The sequence below is a fragment of the Astyanax mexicanus genome, chromosome 10 (assembly GCF_023375975.1).
Source record: "Astyanax mexicanus isolate ESR-SI-001 chromosome 10, AstMex3_surface, whole genome shotgun sequence".
NCBI lineage: Eukaryota > Metazoa > Chordata > Actinopteri > Characiformes > Acestrorhamphidae > Astyanax > Astyanax mexicanus.
In genome coordinates this window covers 49,141,674-49,159,602 of record NC_064417.1, presented here as the reverse complement: position 1 = coordinate 49,159,602, position 17,929 = coordinate 49,141,674, and the positions used below count along the sequence as shown (strand labels likewise).

The 17,929-nt window shown below is 37.0% G+C and overlaps 2 protein-coding genes across 3 annotated transcripts in view; both read left to right on the top strand.

Annotated features, from left to right (window-relative positions):
* The window catches only part of ocrl (OCRL inositol polyphosphate-5-phosphatase), a 52,284-nt gene extending 42,995 nt beyond the window's left edge, over positions 1–9,289 (top strand). For both annotated transcript variants that reach the window (XM_022684306.2, XM_022684307.2), the window contains one exon: positions 1,440–9,289. In XM_022684306.2, coding sequence (XP_022540027.2) covers positions 1,440–1,564 — 125 coding nt within the window. In that variant the 3' untranslated portion in view covers positions 1,565–9,289. The remainder of the gene's footprint in view (positions 1–1,439) is intronic.
* A 3,336-nt stretch (positions 9,290–12,625) lies between these two features.
* Positions 12,626–17,929, top strand: part of vimr2 (vimentin-related 2) — a 36,803-nt gene continuing 31,499 nt past the window's right edge. The window contains exons 1-3 of the mRNA XM_022684305.2: positions 12,626–12,776; positions 14,320–14,461; positions 16,547–16,705. Of these exons, the coding sequence (XP_022540026.2) occupies positions 12,664–12,776; positions 14,320–14,461; positions 16,547–16,705 (414 nt within the window). The 5' untranslated portion in view covers positions 12,626–12,663. The remainder of the gene's footprint in view (positions 12,777–14,319; positions 14,462–16,546; positions 16,706–17,929) is intronic.

Here is a 17,929-nt window from a genome sequence, read left to right as displayed (position 1 = left end):
AGTAGAAGGTAGTTAGTTAGAGGTGTTAGGAGAGTACGAGCTCTTTGAAGAGCTCTGTCTTCAGGAGTTTATTAAAGATAGTGAGGGATTCTCCTGATCTGGTAGTAGAAGGTAGTTAGTTAGAGGTGTTAGGAGAGTAAGTGCTCTTTGAAGAGCTCTGTCTTCAGGAGTTTATTAAAGATAGTGAGAGATTCTCCTGATCTGGTAGTAGAAGGTAGTTAGTTAGAGGTGTTAGGAGAGTAAGAGCTCTTTGAAGAGCTCTGTCTTCAGGAGTTTATTAAAGATAGTGAGAGATTCTCCTGATCTGGTAGTGGAAGTTAGTTTGTTCCACCATTGGGGAACTCCTGTATGAGAACAGTCTGGATTGCTTTGTGTGAATGTTTGTTTGGTAAAGTGAGGCGACATTCATTGGAGGAGCGCAGCGGCCGGGAGGTAGCGTAAGCCTTCAGGAGTGATCAGTGCAGGTAGGAAGGAGCTGTTCTGTCATCACCTTGTAGGCGATTGTAAGAGCTTTGAATTTCATGCGAGCATCAACTGGTAGCCAATGGAGCTCAATGAGCAGTCGGGTGACATGTATTCATTGGTTTTGGCTGGTTGAAGACCAGACTTGTTGCTGAATTCTGGATCATTTAAGTGGTTAGTAGGGCATTGCAGTAGTCGAGGCGTGAGAAGACGGCTGCTTGTACCAGGAGTTGGGTGGCCTGTTGCATCAGAACGGTAGAATTTTTCTGATGTTATAAAGGGCAAAGCGGCAGGATTGAGCAACTGAGGCCACATGGTGCATGAAGGAGAGCTGGTCATCAACCAGAACACCCAGGTTCCTAGCCACCTTTGTCGGGGAGAGAGAGAAAGAGAGAGAGTCTATGGTTATGGCACTGCTGTTATACAGGTGTTGGACAATGAAACTGGAACACCTGTCATTTTAATGTGGGAAGTTTCGTTGCACCAGTAAGAGCAGAGTGTGAAGGTTCAGTTAGCAGGGTAAGAGCACAGTTTTGCTCAAAATATTGCAATGCACACAACATTATGGGGGACATACCAGAGTTTGGAAGAGGACACATTGTTGGTGCACGTCTTGCTGGAGCATCTGTGACCAAGACAGCAAGTCTTTGTGATGCATCAAGAGCCACGGTATCCAGGGTAATGTCAGCATACCACCAAGAAGGACCAACCACATCCAACAGGATTAACTGTGGATGCTGTAAGAGGAGGCTGTCTGAAAGAGATGTTCGGGTGCTAACCCGGATTGTATCCAAAAAAACATGAAACCACGGCTGATCAAATCACAACAGAATTCAATGTGCACCTCAACTCTCCTGTTTCCACCAGAACTGTCCGTCACCACAATACATTATTGTGGTCTAAAACCAGGTGTTTCAGTTTCATTGTCCAACCCCTGTAGTTTGTTTTGTAATATTTATATTTTTCTTTTTGTTCAGCTACCCTCTTCGCAAGCCTTCTGATCCGGCCACCACCGAACCTCACCGGCAGACAGACCCCCAACGACCGGCAGAGAGCCAACGACTTCATCCTGGGCTTTCTGATGGGCAGTGATGAGGACTGAGGAGCCACTCGGAGATGATGGGTCATACATCCCTTAATTAATCCATCCGATGGTGACCTGGTGTGTGTGTGTAAGTGTGTGTATGTGTATGTGTGTTTGTGTGTGTGAGTGAGCGGCATAACCTACTAGACATCATTGGACCGACCCCACACTATGATGGCTGATGGAATGGCCTGATGAACAGCATGGAATTAAGACTGATGCTCCTTTCAAGCCTCTTTTTGAGCCCCTACAGACTCTACTCATTGGCTCTGGTGTGCTGTTCCTCTGTTTTGGAGCTGTTTCTGATTGGACGCGTGGACCGGTGTGGCTCTGGGAGCTTTAAAGGCTCGGTCCTTGCTTTGGCCTTGAGGCATTTAATGTTTTCCTGCACTTTTTGACCTCTGGTGGGATGTTCTGATGCCAAAACCAAAAACTCTTCACCTGGTTTGTGCGTGCGTGTGTCTTGTGTGTGAGCTTGTGAGTGTGTGTGTGTGTGTGTGTAAATATATATTTGCGTGTGTGTTTACATATATGTTGTGTACATATATGTATACACACTCCTATAAATATAAAAAAATATATATATATGTGTGTGTGTGTGTGTGTGTGTTTGTGTGTCTTCACATCTGTACACAGAGAATGACCTGTACACTAAATAATAAGGGAGCGGTAAAAACTGGTTGGAGCGCTCAGCATTCCTTTTGAATGCGTTCTCCAGCTGAACAGTCGTGGCTCGAGGCACCTTTCATTCATTCTCTACGTCTAGCAGCGTGAGGGATGATCCTGTAACTGCAGAGAGACTGTCCTGGTTAAGCTCTATTCGGATAGGATTAGGTTTTATATGCGAAGATTGGGGGTAAAGTAGATATTACTGGAGTTTTTCAGTGTTTTTATTTGTGTGAGAATGCACAGTCATGTCAATTTTTCCTGGTCTGTGCACTGCTTTTTACTCCAGGTTAATTCTGAGCTTTTCTCAAGGATGGCGGCTCCTACTAGACTAACCTCATTTTGTCTTTTTTTGGCTCAAAATGCATCAAGATCTTTGTTTGTTTGGCGCAGACAAAAACATAATGTAACTAAAAACATAGTATGCCTTACTTTCGCCTATAAAAACAAAACAAAAACTTGTGAACATATAATTTTGTGGCTTTTCTTAAGTATTGGAGGCTCTTGAGTATGGAGGCTCCTACTGGACTAACTTAATTTTTCCGGACTAACTTAATGTCTCCAAATTCTTGCCCAAATCCATCTCATAAATTGCTCAAAAATTCACCCAAATCTTTATTTGTTTGGCTCAGACAAATTAATGTGATTTAAAACATGGTATGTCTTACTTTAGTCTATAAAAAAAAAAAAAAAAAAAAAAAAAAAAAAAATACTTGTAAAAGTTTAATTTTGTGTCTCTTTTCGAGTATGGAGACTCTCGAGTATAGAGGCTCCTACTGGACTAACCTCATCTCATCTTATCTCTATAAATTTATTTCCAAATCCATCTTACAAATGGCTCAAAATTGCGTCAGATCTTCATTTGTTTGGTGCAGACAAATAAATGTGGTTTAAAACATGGTATGCCCTACTTTAGTGTATTAAAACCAACTAAAAACTTGTTAAAATATAATTTTATAGCTTTTCTCGAGTATAGATCCTCTTCAGTATGGAGGCTACTACAGAACTAACCTCATATAATCTTATCTCTCTAAATTCATGCCCAAATCCATCTCATAAATGGCTCAAAATTGCATCCAGATCTTCATTCGTTTGTCGCAGACAAAATCACGTGATTTAAAACATGGTACGCCCTACTTTCGTCTATAAAAACAAACTAAAAACTTGTTTTTATAGTTAACAAAACAAAAACTTGTGAACATATAATTTTGTGGCTTTTCGAGAGTGAGGAGGCTCCCGCTGGACTAACCTTATCTTATCTTATATTATTTCTATACATTTATGCCCAAATACATCTCATAAATTGCTCAAAAATTCGTCCAGAGCTTCATTTGTTTGGCACAGACAAAAAATGTGATTTAAAACATGGTATGCCCTACTTTAGTCTATAAAAACAAACCAAATACTTGTAAAAATATAATTTTGTTTCTTTTCTCGAGTATAGAGACTCTTGAGTATGGAGGCTTCCACTAGACTAACCTCATCTCATCTTATCTCTATAAATTTCTGCCCAAATCCATCTTATAAATGGCTCAAAATTGCGTCCAGGTCTAGTCTGTAAAACAAACCAAAAATCTAACCTCATCTCATCTTATCTCTGTAAATACATAGTGTAGACGAAAATATAATGTGATTTAAAACATGGTACGTCCTACTTTAATCTATAGAAACAAAACAAAAACTTGTAAACTTATGAACAAATTTTTCTTGAGTATGGAGGATCCTACTGGACTAACCTTATCTTATCTTATATTATTTCTGTAAGTTCATGCCCAAATCCATCTTATAAATGGCTCAAAATTGCATCCAGATCTTCATTCGTTTGTCACAGACATGGTATGTCTTACTTTTGTCTATAAAAACAAACAAAAACTTGTAATCGTAATTTTGTGGCTTTTCTCGAGTATAGAGGCTCTTAAATATGGAAGCTCCTACTGGATTAACCTCATATTATCTTATCTCTCTAAATTCATGCCCAAATCCGTCTCTTAAATGGCTCAAAAATGTGCCTTGATTGTTATACCTTTTGCGCAGACAAATTTATGTGATTTATTACATGATGTCCTACTATAGTCTATAAAAACAAAACAAAAACATGTAAATATCATTCTCTCAAATGTGGAGGCTCCTTATGGAGGCTCTTGCATATAAAGGCTCTTTTTATATTAAGCTTTTTAGTTCTGTGTCAAAACTCCAAATCCAAAACATGAGTCAAAGGACTCCGTAGAGGTGCCACACTCCTCCCAGTCTCATCAGTTATTGTGTAGTGTAGCCTATAGCCAACATATACTGTACATGTTTTGAACATGAATCTTCTAATTGTTGAAATTTCTAAAAAACGTAATTTAATTATTGCTATAATGAATCTGTGAAGTCCATGGTATTGTTTTATTGCACTGCAGTGCGTAAATCAAGTAGTTACTCCCATCCCAGTCGTTTATGCTGATATTTCTTTTGATATTTTTCCCGATTTAAAACTGATCCCGTCCGAATAGGGTGGAACCTAAGTGGAGCCCCAGTGGTTGAGGTGCTGTTTTGATTCTTGAAAGGTGACCTAGACAATCGCTTATCTTTCGGAGGCTTGCTTTCTGTGACTGTGTACCTGAATGATGGTAGTGTCTATTGTGGTGTAAAAAAAACTGTTATTTATATATTTTTTGTTCTCTTTCATCTGTCATTTTTCTGTTTTTGTGCTGGGCTCTCCTCAGAGCTCAGAAAGATCTTTTTTTTTCTCCTCTATAGAATGCATTGAATTGAATTTGCTTTCAGATGCCAGCTATTAAGGTGACTCTATTAAGGTGGACGTTTGTCTTGATTTAGTTTTTTTTTAAGTTTAGTTCAAGCTGTAGCTGTTCTATAATACACACTGCGGCATGCCAAAAGTCATGGGACAGGTACTTGTCTGGTACATTTTTTTTCCAGTATCGTGCAGCCCTAGTCAAACCTAGACCCATTCCTTGAGCTAACGCTTCACAATCAGTTTACATACTGCTATCCCGCTATCCCATGACTTTTGGCATGTCTTTGTACTTCAAGCATTATCACAGTGAGCCTTTACAGAATCTTTACAGTTCAAATCACTGTGGGCGTGTCCTTCACAGTGATCTAAGCTCATCATGTTTCCAGTGGTTTACTTCCAGTGACCTCCTTTAACCTGTCTGGTTTCAGGAAGGGTCGTACCTCACTCCTCTCTTTCCTGATGTAAATGTGTCGTCCTGTACCTGTCTTGTGTAATAATGTTGACGCTGAACGTGTCCTCTGTCCTCTGTTGTGAGCACTGCGAGCTCTGGTGTGCAGTTGTGTAACTGGGGAATTCCAGATTATTTTGGCTCTTTTGTGGCCTAAAGAAAAAGTTCAAAGGCTGAAAATCAGATTAGTGTGATTTATCTCTTATCTCTTATCTCTGATCTTGTATCCTGGATCCCGTTGATCAGTATAGTATTTGTATCTTTAGTTCTGAACAGGAGGCTTATTTTCACTAACAATTACAGGACTTACAGTACAAGTCTGCTGGCATTTAAAAGAAGAACTCTGGTGTAAAATTGATTTTTGGTGTAGTAAAACATGATAAAGCGTGCTAACCTTTGATTAATAGCCCACCTCTGCTCTCCTACAGCTTTCTGAGATCCAGAAATTTTATTCAGTTTGTCCAAACACCCTTTAGACTGGATGATATGGGGCATATTATAGCTCCTGCAGATAAATTGCTGTCTTTTTTACACTGTAATCCAGCTCAAAGTAGCTCCACACCTCCTTGCGAGAATCCGGAGAGCCCTGAAATTTAAAACAAAGCATTAAAAACTTAAAAATTGCATAAGAAATTTATTAAAAATCTCTGGACGCTGCCATCTTAAAGTAAAGTCATCAATCATCAGTACAGTGATGGCGGCAACTAGAGATTAGGTTACACTACTGGTTGTAAGCAGTGCTTTTTAACAAGCTTCTTGTGCACTTTTAAAGTTCGTAATGCCTTGTTTTAAATGTCAGAGCTCTCTACCAATGAGGCGTGAGCCTGGATAACGGTGTAAAAAAGCGATTTATCTGCAGGGACAAAATATGTCCCGTATCATCCATTCTGAAGGTTTTTTCCCCCAATAATTAATTCGCTGTGGTCCAGTTTAAAGCTTAATAATACGATATAGCATTATTTAATGCAATTGTAGTAATAAGTATGAATATATAATTTTAATTTCAAGTTAACCACAGTGCCTTTGCTAAACATTTTTATTTCTTAAAGGAGAAATCCAATGTGAAATGGACTTGTGCTCTAGGGTTGCCAGTGCAAAGAAATTGCTACTAATGAAGTGTGGAGCTACTCTGATCTTGTTAATTGTGTAAAAGTAGTGATTTTTTTTTTGCATGGGTAACACTATGCATCAGCTAAAAGTGCTGTATTTGAGAATGCTGGGGGAGATAGGAGGTGGGCTTTTTGACAAAAGTTCATACTTGTTATGATGTTTCACTACAACTCAAATCAATTTCACACCAGATTTCTCCTTTAAGTAATTAAAATCCAAATACCAGAAACGTTTTCTTTTTATCCAATTGGAAAAATGGGATCTAAAGAGTAAAACTCTGATATCTAGTGTGCAGAGTTTAAGTACAACACTAAAGGAACCACTTCTGACACCAATTTAAACTCATAATTAAAAATCTATACTGTTTAAAATTATTATATTGTTACACCCCATTTTACGCAAACATTTGGACTTTGCAGTGTAGAGTGAACAATAATCAATCATTAATAGTAGAATCAAATAGTCTAATCTAATAAGATCTACATACTGAGTACAAATTATAGCTGTTAGGATCCTGAATGGAGCTGGAAAGTTGGAATTCCTCTTTATACATGATTGTCCAGCTTTTATGGGTCACTGCTTCAGTCAGTACTTACTATAAATTCTTAATTTTATTAGTTTTTTTGTTGATTTTCTTTCTTTCCTCTTCCTCGCTATATGGTGTCATGTATTATGGGATGTCACAGAGCTTCTGTGCTCTGATAACCATCGAATGTCGACGTGTAGTAAAACCAGTTCCAGGTTTAATCGGATTGCGTCCGTCAGTAATAGTGGCGTAAGTTGGGAGTATTTGGACAGGGTACAGATGAGCTCTGGAAAAGTGCTGCTGATGTTTTCAGAACAAGCTGCTGAACTCTGCCGCTGACAGGCTGCCACAAATTCTTAAAACAACACGTTAGTTTTGGCAGACGAGCTGAAAATAGTCTGGAAAAAGATGAGTAAAGGAAATCCTCAGCACATCCTCTTCCCCAGTTCAGGATCAGGATGTGTTGCTTCTCGCTCTGAGACTCGGCCTGTCTCCATAACTATATTTATTTCGGTGATTTACTGTCCCAAACATTATTGTGACAAACGATATTATTGATGTTTTAATTATTGACCAAATTATGCCAGTGATCTAATGAGGATAAAATAATAGCATAATAATGCAATTACACAGTTTTTTAAGCAATAAGCTGTTAATTGTTTAAAAAATTCCATTTGAAAAAATAACTGATTATTAATTTTATATTATATCGTAATGTTATAAAATATCCAAAATTCATAAAACAAAATTAAATGTAAAAAGTACTGCGTATTAGTAAGAACTTGCCAATTCGATATGCATCACAATTAAAGGGGTTCCAATTCAACATCAATTACAATTATTAGAAAGTAAGGAATAGTGTATTTTTTTTTTTTTACACGATCAGTTTTTTCCTAAATAGTATCACATTTATATGTTTTTTTTCCAAATTGAACCATTGGATCTAATTATCTAATGGGTTTTTAAAACACAGCGTACATTACTTTATTAATTGACACTAATTAAGACATTTTTAATACTGTGTTTTTGAGAATCAACACAGTATTACAAAACAAACTTTAGTTATACTTCAATAAACAGCTCTGGAAAAAAGTAAGAGACCACTTCAAGAATTATGAGTTTCTTTTACCAATTTTTCCAAATTGAAAACCTCTGGAATATAATCAAGAGAAATATGTAAGATCAAAAGCCATCAAACCAGGCTGAACTGCCTGAATTTTTGCACCAGGAGTAAAGCAGCATAAAGTTATCCAAAAGCAGTGTGTAAGACTGGTGGAGGAGGAGAACATGATGCCAAGATGCATGAAAAAAACTGTGAATAAAAAGCAGGGTTATTCCACCAAATATTGATTTCTGAACTCTTAAAACTTTATGATCATTTTTTTGCAAATAAATGCTCTAAATATTTTTATTTGGATTTGGGAGAAATGTTGTCCGTAGTTTATAGAATAAAACAACAATGTTCATTTTAATCATCAAAGAAAATAATTCAGAAACTGATGTGGTCTCTTTTTCAGAGCTGTATATAGGTTTTCTATGAATATCTGAGATCACAATTATTTAGGTACGGGTCTACTGAAGACTCAGCATGACGTGCTGTTAGTGGAGAACCACATCCCGCTCTCTAAACCCACTTTAAAACTGCCTCCAGATCAGTCTGCTGATTTCTGCTCTGCCTGTTCACTGATCCACGTCTGGCGTTTTTTCCAGGCCCGTGTCTGTGGCCGGGTTTAGTCACTCGCCTGCTGGTTTTGTAACTTCCTCCCAGGCCGAGGCTGTTAGTAGATGAATTCCTGAGAAGGGCCTGGCAGTACTCCTCTCCTCTGAGCTGAAATCCTGCGCTCAGCATTGCCTGTACATGACGTCTCTGCCAGGAATGAGCGTCATTCTTCTTCATTCTTCTTCATTCTTCTTAATTGTTCTTTATTGTTCTTCATTGTTCTTCATTGTTCGAGAATCAGTGGAGCTGAGATTCCAGATGAATTTCTTATTCTTGTTCTGCGAGGATACCGTTCCCTCTCAGTCCCACTCGGTCTCTGGGAGATTTGAACTGAAGCATTACTCTCACCTGTACCTTATTTTTCTGTGTTTTTCTATGTTTTTGGTGTTTTTATATTTTAATGTTCTGGTCTGGTTCTTGCAGTCTTGCAGTAATGGTACAATATGCAACTGAATTCTTGCACATCTGTCATTTTTCTCTCGTTTTTGGTACTTTTAACTTATTTAATGGAAATAAAACTTTAAAGTCCTTTTCTTTGGGTTTGGGAATTTATTTGCGTCACTCTAATAAAGATGCTGGTTTAGCCATTTTTCTATAAAAACTCATCAACAAGTCTATTTTATCACCCCAGGTTTGTCTTTTTTGGGTGTGTAACTATATTTATTTGGATGATTTTGTCCGAGACATTATTGCAGCAAAAAATATTATTCATATTTTAAGATCAAAACTATGCCAGTGATCTAATAAGGATAAAATAATAGCATAATAATGCAATTACACAGTTTTAATAAAAAAATAAGAAATAAAAAATGTAAAAAAATATATGTATATATTTATATATTTATTTCTATATATATATATTAAACAATATTATAAAATATCCTAAATCTTTAAAACATAATTACATTTAAAAATAACTTCGTATTAGTAAGAACTTGCCAATACGATATGCATCACAATTACAGAGGTTGCACATGGGCGTGGCCAGGTAGCACAGAGGCTAATCTAGCAGGCTACCTACTGAGCCATTAGCTGCGTTCATTCATGCTTTGTTTTTCTTCAAACTACCCCAGTAAACATACATCATACTATTGCATCTCAAAAAAATTTGAATATAATTGAAAAGTGATTTAATTTCAGTAATTCAGTTCAAAATGCGAAATGAATACATTATATAGATGTATTAAACACAGAGTGATCTATTTTAAGCGTTTATTTATTTTATTTTTGATAATTATGTCTTACAGCTAATTAAAACCCAAAAAATCAGTATCTCAGCAAATTAGAATCAGAATATTATATAAGACCAATTGGTACTTTTGAATTGGTAGTGTGGGCAGTGTCCTGCTGGAAAATGAAATCCACATTTCCGTAAAAAACAAAACTGCACTGACTTGGTATAACACTCGCGACTTTTCATGGTAGACTATATTTTTAAAACCAGACATGTTGCAGCACTGTTCACAGTACAACACTTAATTTCTGTGCGTAGCTCATACAATGTCATATATATCATATAATGTCATATAATATGAACAACTATAGCTTATAATCAGTCGTGGCCTGTATGTGTAAAAATTATTTTTTCCTTTTTGAAATTAGTAAATGTGGCTTACATTCAGGTGCGCTCAATAGCCCGGAAATTACAGTATATGAGGGCTGCTACTAATTATTTTGGTAGTCGACTAATATGATGATTTTTTTTTTTTGATTAGTCAATGATTATTTCTGCCATCTCTAAAAAGGATAGAAACAGTTAAAGATGAGATTTAAAAAGGCATTTAAATATTTAGATGTTGTTTAAATGTGGAAAGTACCAGTGTTGGGCATGTTACTTTGAAAAAGTAATTAGTTATAGTTACTTTTACTGGTAACTGAGTTTCTAACTGAGTTACTCCACTATAAAAGTAACTAGTTACCGGTAAAAGTAACTATTGCATTACTTTTACATTACTTTTGCATTACTCGCTCCCGTTACAAACAACCCCCCACCCCCCACCTTCTCAGAGCTTGTTTCAAAAGCCAGATGAGTAGAGTGCACCAGAGCAAAACAAGCACCTGCATAGAGGTTTGTCCATGACCAATTTTTCATTCTGGGACTGTGAACTTTGACCTCAGTGAGTTTGAAATAGTGTCGATATTTCCATCTGGAAAAGACTGTTTTACACTGGAGTCCTCCTCACTCTCCATCTCTCACTATGCGCTGTAAAACCCACCCACCTCTTTTCTCTGATTGGCTGAAGATGTAATCTTACTATACCTTAGCCAATCATTGCTTAGGCAGTTATCTCATCCTCCCCTCCCTTGTGACACACACACACTCTTGTGCCTTTGTCTGTAGGCGCGAAGTAAAAAGTAAAATTTAATTAAGCGGCTAAACTAACGTGCAGTAACGGGGTGTTGGAAATGGTAACGGTGTTATAGTTACAGTCAGAGTAATTAGTTAGATTACTCCTTACTGAAAAAAGTAACAGCGTTATTCTCATCACTGGAAAGTACTGATATTCAGTGAGTTAATACGTAACCTGTTGGAGACACAATATAAGTTGAGAGTAATCTGTGTGAGTGAGACATGAACCCATCTCCCATTGCTCTTCTGTCCCCAGCACTTTGTGTAATTCGGTACTGTTATACATTTTACGATTAGTCGACAATGAAATTTGTAATAATACACATATTCGGTTATATCGACTAATCAATGCAGCCCTTGAGGTGCAGTGGAAGGTCCTCCCATAGCCCTAACACTCCAGTACACTGTGTGCATGATTAGAACAGTAGATTTACACATACCTGTCAAGTCTCCCGTTTTGGCCGGGAAACTACCGTATTTTACTCCTCTTTCCCGCCGTCCTCCCGTATTAGTATTTTCCCGTAAATTTCCCGTATTATATTAAAATTAAAAATATATATTATTGAGGAGACAGGGCACTGACCGCTCTGTGTCTCTTAACCAATCGTGGAGGCGGTTCAAGGAGAAAGTCCCGCCTTTCAGGAGAAACAGCCAATCAGCTTGAAAAGGGGGGTCAGTGTGGGGAAGCCCCCTGTCGCTGTGAGTTCAGGCAGCTAGTTGGAGCAGCTGATGTTAAAACATATCTGGATATACAGAGATTTTTTCTAAAAGAAAGGGAACGGTAGGCTAATCATGTAAACTGTGATGAGATTTTTCTTATAGCGGCTTAAAAATACTCGTCTCCGAATAAAAACACACAGATTAAACCTTTTAAAATAAAAAAAATACAGCTTGTGACTCAGTTTAACTAGAAATGTGGAGAGGACCGACATTAACTGAACTGATCAGGGGAGGAGTGATCAAAAGAAAGAAGTATTAATTAAAAATTATTAATTGTGTAGACCCCTTAGGACTAATTTTTACTGATGTAATATATGTGGTCCATGTCCTTTTAGTAAAAGCTCATAATACTATTTTTAGGATTTTTAATTTGGCTGTAAAGAATGACATATGTAGGAATGTCCACAAAATTTCAGATCCTGATAATCTAATTGTAGTGTGTAAGTGGTTCACATGTGGTTATTTTAGATTTTTTTAAACCTGTCTTAAAATGTAAGGGATACTGAACCTTCGTTGGGCTGGTGGGACGACTTTAAGCGGACTGAGGAAAATATCCCTTATTTTTAAATCTAAAACTTGACAGGTATGGATTTACACTGTGTACATTATTAGCCCATCTCTTTTCAGTATTGTAATTGCAGTATTTGGTTTGAGCGTGTTGTTTCTGATGTGTGTGAAACGTTCCAGTGCTGACACCGGTCCTATAGTTAGTGTATCCAGGGCTCAGTGAGAGATCCTGCGAGTGTGTGTGAAATTCTCAGTCCTGCAGGGTATAAAGGTCCCGGGCTGATGCTGCAGGCACTCTTTTGGCTGCTGTGTGAGGGTTCTGGAGCAGACATGGCGATGCTGAGGGTATCATCGTACCGCAGGCTGTTTGAGGAGCAGCAGTGGGGCCAGGCTGCAGGAGGCAGTCAGCGCTGTGGTGCTCATCTTCTAAAATCTTCTGCCAGGTCAGTGTCTATGGGATGCTGTGTGATGTGTTTCAATGTTACATTCACTATAATAGTGAGACACAAGGAAATTGATGTTCAGTCATCAAAGCAAATGGTTTTCAAATGATGTCAATTTAATCATTTTCTAATCACTATTTGTGCAAATTGATATTTGCACAAATTCAAAATGCTCCTTAAAGGAGAACTCTGGTGTAAAATGAAATTTTGGTGTAGTTAAACATGATAAAAAGTTCTTAGCTTTGATGAATGGCACACCTTTGTTCTCCCACAGTGTTCTGAGATACAGAAATGTTAACAGTTTTTTTCAAAAACACCCTTCAGACTGGGTGAAACAGGGCATAATTTGCCCCGATAAATCACTTTTTACACCGTTATCCAGCTCAACTTAGCTCCACACCTCCTTACTAGAATCCGGAGAGCCCTGACATTTAAAACGAGGCATTAATAACTTAAAAAGTGCACAAGAAGCTTATTAAAAAAACACTGTTTACATCCTATAATGCTACTAGCTTCAACTCAGAGCACCGCCATTACTGTACTGATAATAACATAGACATATATACACAGACAGTTTCTCTGATTTTGCTATTTATAGGTTTACGTTTGAGTAAAATGAACATTGTTGTTTTATTCTATAAACTACAGACAACATTTCTCCCAAATTCCAAATAAAAATATTGTCATTTAGAGCATTTATTTGTGGAAAATGAGAAATGGCTGAAATAACAAAAAAAAAAAGATGCAGAGCTTTCAGATCTCAAATAATGCAAAGAAAACAAGTTCATATTCATAAAGTTTTAAGAGTTCAGAAATCAATATTTGGTGGAATAAACCTTTTTTTTTTATCACAGTTTTTATCATGCATCTTGGCATCATGTTCTCCTCCACCAGTCTTACACACTGCTTTTGGATAACTTTATGCTGCCTTACTCCTGGTGCAAAAAGTCAATCAGTTCAGTTTGGTTTGATGGCTTGTGATCATCCATCTTCCTCTTGATTATATTCTTGAGGTTTTAAATTTGGTAAAATCAAAGAAACTCATCATTTTTAAGTGGTCTCTTATTTTTCTAATTCTAATTCTAAAGCTATTATATAAGCCAATATACTTTATTAATAAGAAGTAAACTTAAAATCTCATCACTGATCACCGATTGTGGATGAGCTCTGAATGGTGGAGATTAGTTCAGTAAATGTAGTCTACTTTTAGAAAGCTACTGAAATATTATAAAAATCACATTTTATGTTGATTAGGAATAATAAAGTAGCTTAAGTCACACTCTTGACGTGGGCTATTATCCTAAAAGGGTAAAATAATCAATTAATCTGATCAGCTTCAATAGTAGGATCTCATTGGTGTCTCTTATTTACCTGGTAAATAAATGTATTTGTCAGTAAGTGTGTTAGATGGTCAGATTAGCTGCATGGTTGGACTCCTTCACTGTGCAGGTGCTTTCATGCTCACTCTAAAGCTTTATTTGCCTGTGGTTTTGGAAGTAAACAGTTCAGGGCTTTTATAACCTGCTGTCTGTGTGTTCAGCAGGGGTGGGGTGTCGATGGCGGACTGTCCTGACCCGGACTTCCCTGCAGCTCATGCCCTGAACCGGGCGGGCGTGGTGAGATTCACCCAGGAACGCTCCATAATGGCCGCCCTCAACGACCGCCTGGCCGTCCTTATCGATGTGGTGAGAGTGGGAGCGGCTGGCGTTTGAGGCTGGGTGCAGAATAGCTTACTCACGTATGAAATGCTGCTGCTTCACACTTAACACAGCCATGTGAGCTTACTGTGCAGATATGAACATGGAGACTTATTAGGGTCATCATAGCAGACATCCCAAGTTGCAAAAGTTAATTTCAGGGAGGTTAACCATCCCCCCCCCCCCCCCCCCCTCTTGCACACACACCAATGGATAACAAAACTTTACTTTTATATTAATTAATTTTACTTTAATTTTTAATTAATGCGTTTTATCGTTTTTCTTTTTGGAAGGCCCTGCCTCTGCTTTCCTTTTTTTTTTTTTTTTTTTTTTTGGGAAAAAATGCCTTTATTTGAGAAAAATTGACAGTTACAATATCACAAAAAAATGCACAACATCAAAAACATTTCATATCATATTCCAATAATTATTAATATAGCCTCCGCCATGATCTGCTTTCTCTCACTCACTGAACAAATCCCGTCCGGGAAGGGGGGAAAAACACTGCCCACCCACACTAAAAATGATTGGCTGTCTCACAGACTCTTTGCAGAGAACAGACCAATCAGAACCCTCTCTGTTTTCTCTCTCTCCGCCTGTGTGCAGTGCGTTTGGGGCACTCGTTCTGAATTCCGGGAGATTATATGTGACTTGCGGGCATCAGGGAGCCACTACCGAAATGCGGGAGACTCCCACAACTTCAGGGAGACTTGGTTTGTCTGTCATAGGAGTAGTACTAGTGCATCTCAAAATGTGAAACGTACGTATTATATAGATGTATTAAACACAGAGTGATCTATTTTAAGCGTTTATTTATTTTATTGTTGATGATTATGAAGCTTACAGACAATTAAAACTCAACAGTCAGTGTCTCAGAAAAATCTAAATATTATATAAGCTAATTGGTACTTTTGGCAGTGTGGGCAGTGTGCCAAATCCTGCTGGAAAATGAAATCTGCATCTCCATAAAAGTTGTCAGTAGAGGGAAGCTGTAAGATATGAAGTGCTGTAAGATTTTGTGGGAAAACAAAACTGCACTGACTTTAGACTTGATAATAAAACACAGTGGATCAACACCAGCAGATGACATGTCTCTCCAAACCATCACTGATCATCAGTAAATTTTACATTTCATTTGGAAATGAAGGGAGCAGAGTCTGGAGGAAAAGTGGAGACTTCTTACATTTAAAAAAGGTAGTGCACTACCTAAAATACTTTAACTTCTACATAAGTATTTTCACACCTTTCACACATTTTTAGCAATACATTGTGATCCTGCAATAAATAATATATTAGCATAGTAAAAAAAAAGATGTGCATTAAGTGTAAGAAAAGAAAAGCTTTATTTTGCATTCAGTGAGAACAGTGGGATGGACAGTACTGAAAACAGTACAACACTGCTCTCTAGTGGCCAGGCTGACATCTGACACTATCTGACACCTTTTTATGTAAACATTTCAATAAAAGTATTTTAAAACTGTGTTTGAGAATTAATACAGTATGTTAAAACATAATATTGTATTGTAAAAAAAATAAAATGATGATTTCATGATTCTGTGAGGACTGTAGAATGTAATCACTCATTAAGATTCAATCTGATTTTGCTATTTATACGTTTATGTTTAAGTAAAATTAACATTGTTGTTTTATTCTATAAACTACAGACAACATTCCTCCAAAATTCCAAATAAACATATTGTCATTTAGAGCATTTATTTGCATTTAAATGAGAAATGGCTGAAATAACGAAAAAGATGCAGAGCTTTCAGATCTCAAATCATGCAAAGAAAACAAATTTATATTCATAAAGTTTTAAGAGTTCAGAAATCAGAACCCTGGTTTTTAATCACAGTTTTCATGCATCTTGGCATCATGTTCTCCTCCACCAGTCTTACACACTGCTTTTGGATAACTTTATGCTGCTTTACTCCTAACTCATCATTTTTAAGTGCTCTCTTGTTTTTTTTTTTTTCCCCGATCTGTATATGATTTAATGCTGGATAACTCTCAGAAGATCATTCTGCCTCCTGTACTGATACAGCTCCTCTGTGTGTGTGTGTGTGTGTGTGTCAGGCTCGCTGTCTGGAGGAAGAGAACGAGTCTCTGGAGCTTCAGATTATTGAACTGGAGGAGAGGCTGGGAGTGAAGCCGAGCTCCTCCACCTCCCTCAGCATCGCGAGTCCCTCAGACTACAGTTTGGAGGCCGTCATAGAGAGACTGCGCAGAGAGAAGGTACAGCAATCACACTGCAGACTATTATTATTATGAGCAGGATAATAAACAGGACCAATCAAAAGTTTGGAAAGACCTTAAATTTTGTTTGTTTCATTATTTTATGTTCTTAGTAAGAGTGTGTTCTTAGCAGTAGTGAAGAGGTAGAGTTACAATTTGAGTAATATTCTAATTAGGGGTGTGCCATATCGTTTCGGACGCAATAATATCGTGAACGATATTATACCCTGAAATATGGTGCCAAATCACCCACCCCCAATTATCACATCAGGGTACTACTTTTTTACTGTTTGAAGCAAAAAAGAAAATTCTCACAGTTCTCATTATATGTCCCATTATATATCTACTAGAGACAGATTATATCTGCTGTCCAGTATCATTTATTTTACTTTAAAAATACTGCATATATGGAGATATTTGGAGTGCATTATTATTAATATCATGACATTCTGGATCATTGACTTCTGTTACAAATCTGATAAAATGTCTTGTATTTTTTAATATCTCAGGTAGGGGTGTGCCATATCAAATCACATGCAATAATAAAATGTAATTTTCACTTTGTTGCAGTAGTGTATTCTTGAAAAAAATATACAAAAAATTATTTTGTCATATTGCCAAGAGTATCGTTATTGCAGGAATACGATGAAATATCGTACACATATTTATATTACATACAGTATGTTTGGCCAAGTGCTAATAAACATTGCTTCTTTTGTAAATTTGAAACTAAACAATTTTTCTACTCATATCTTGAGTTTAATTCATTTTCTTTTACATTTTATAAAAAAAAAGAAAAAAAAGAAAGTAGCACTTTTTCAAAGAAATGTAACATAAGAAAGGTAAAGGGCAAATATTAACCATGTAAGCTGTTTATATTGCTTGCACTTTAGGTGAAGCAAGCATGTGTAAAGCATTTTAATGTAAAATTGCTTAATTTTGCTGAATTAAATACAAGTAACAAAGTAAACGAGTAACAAAAATATGAACATCACACAAGGTTTAAGAAATGAAGGGCAGTCAATCTGAAATATTTAAAAAAATTTGAAAGTATCCTCAAGTACAGGTCTCCGCAATGAGCATCGAGATGTTTTGATGAAACTGGCACTCATCAGGACCGTTCCAAGAAGAGTTAATAAAAAAAAGATAAATAAAATAAAATCCACATTGAGTGCAGAAACCACAAACTTATATTCCACAGCTCAGTGCAGCAGTCTTTAGCTT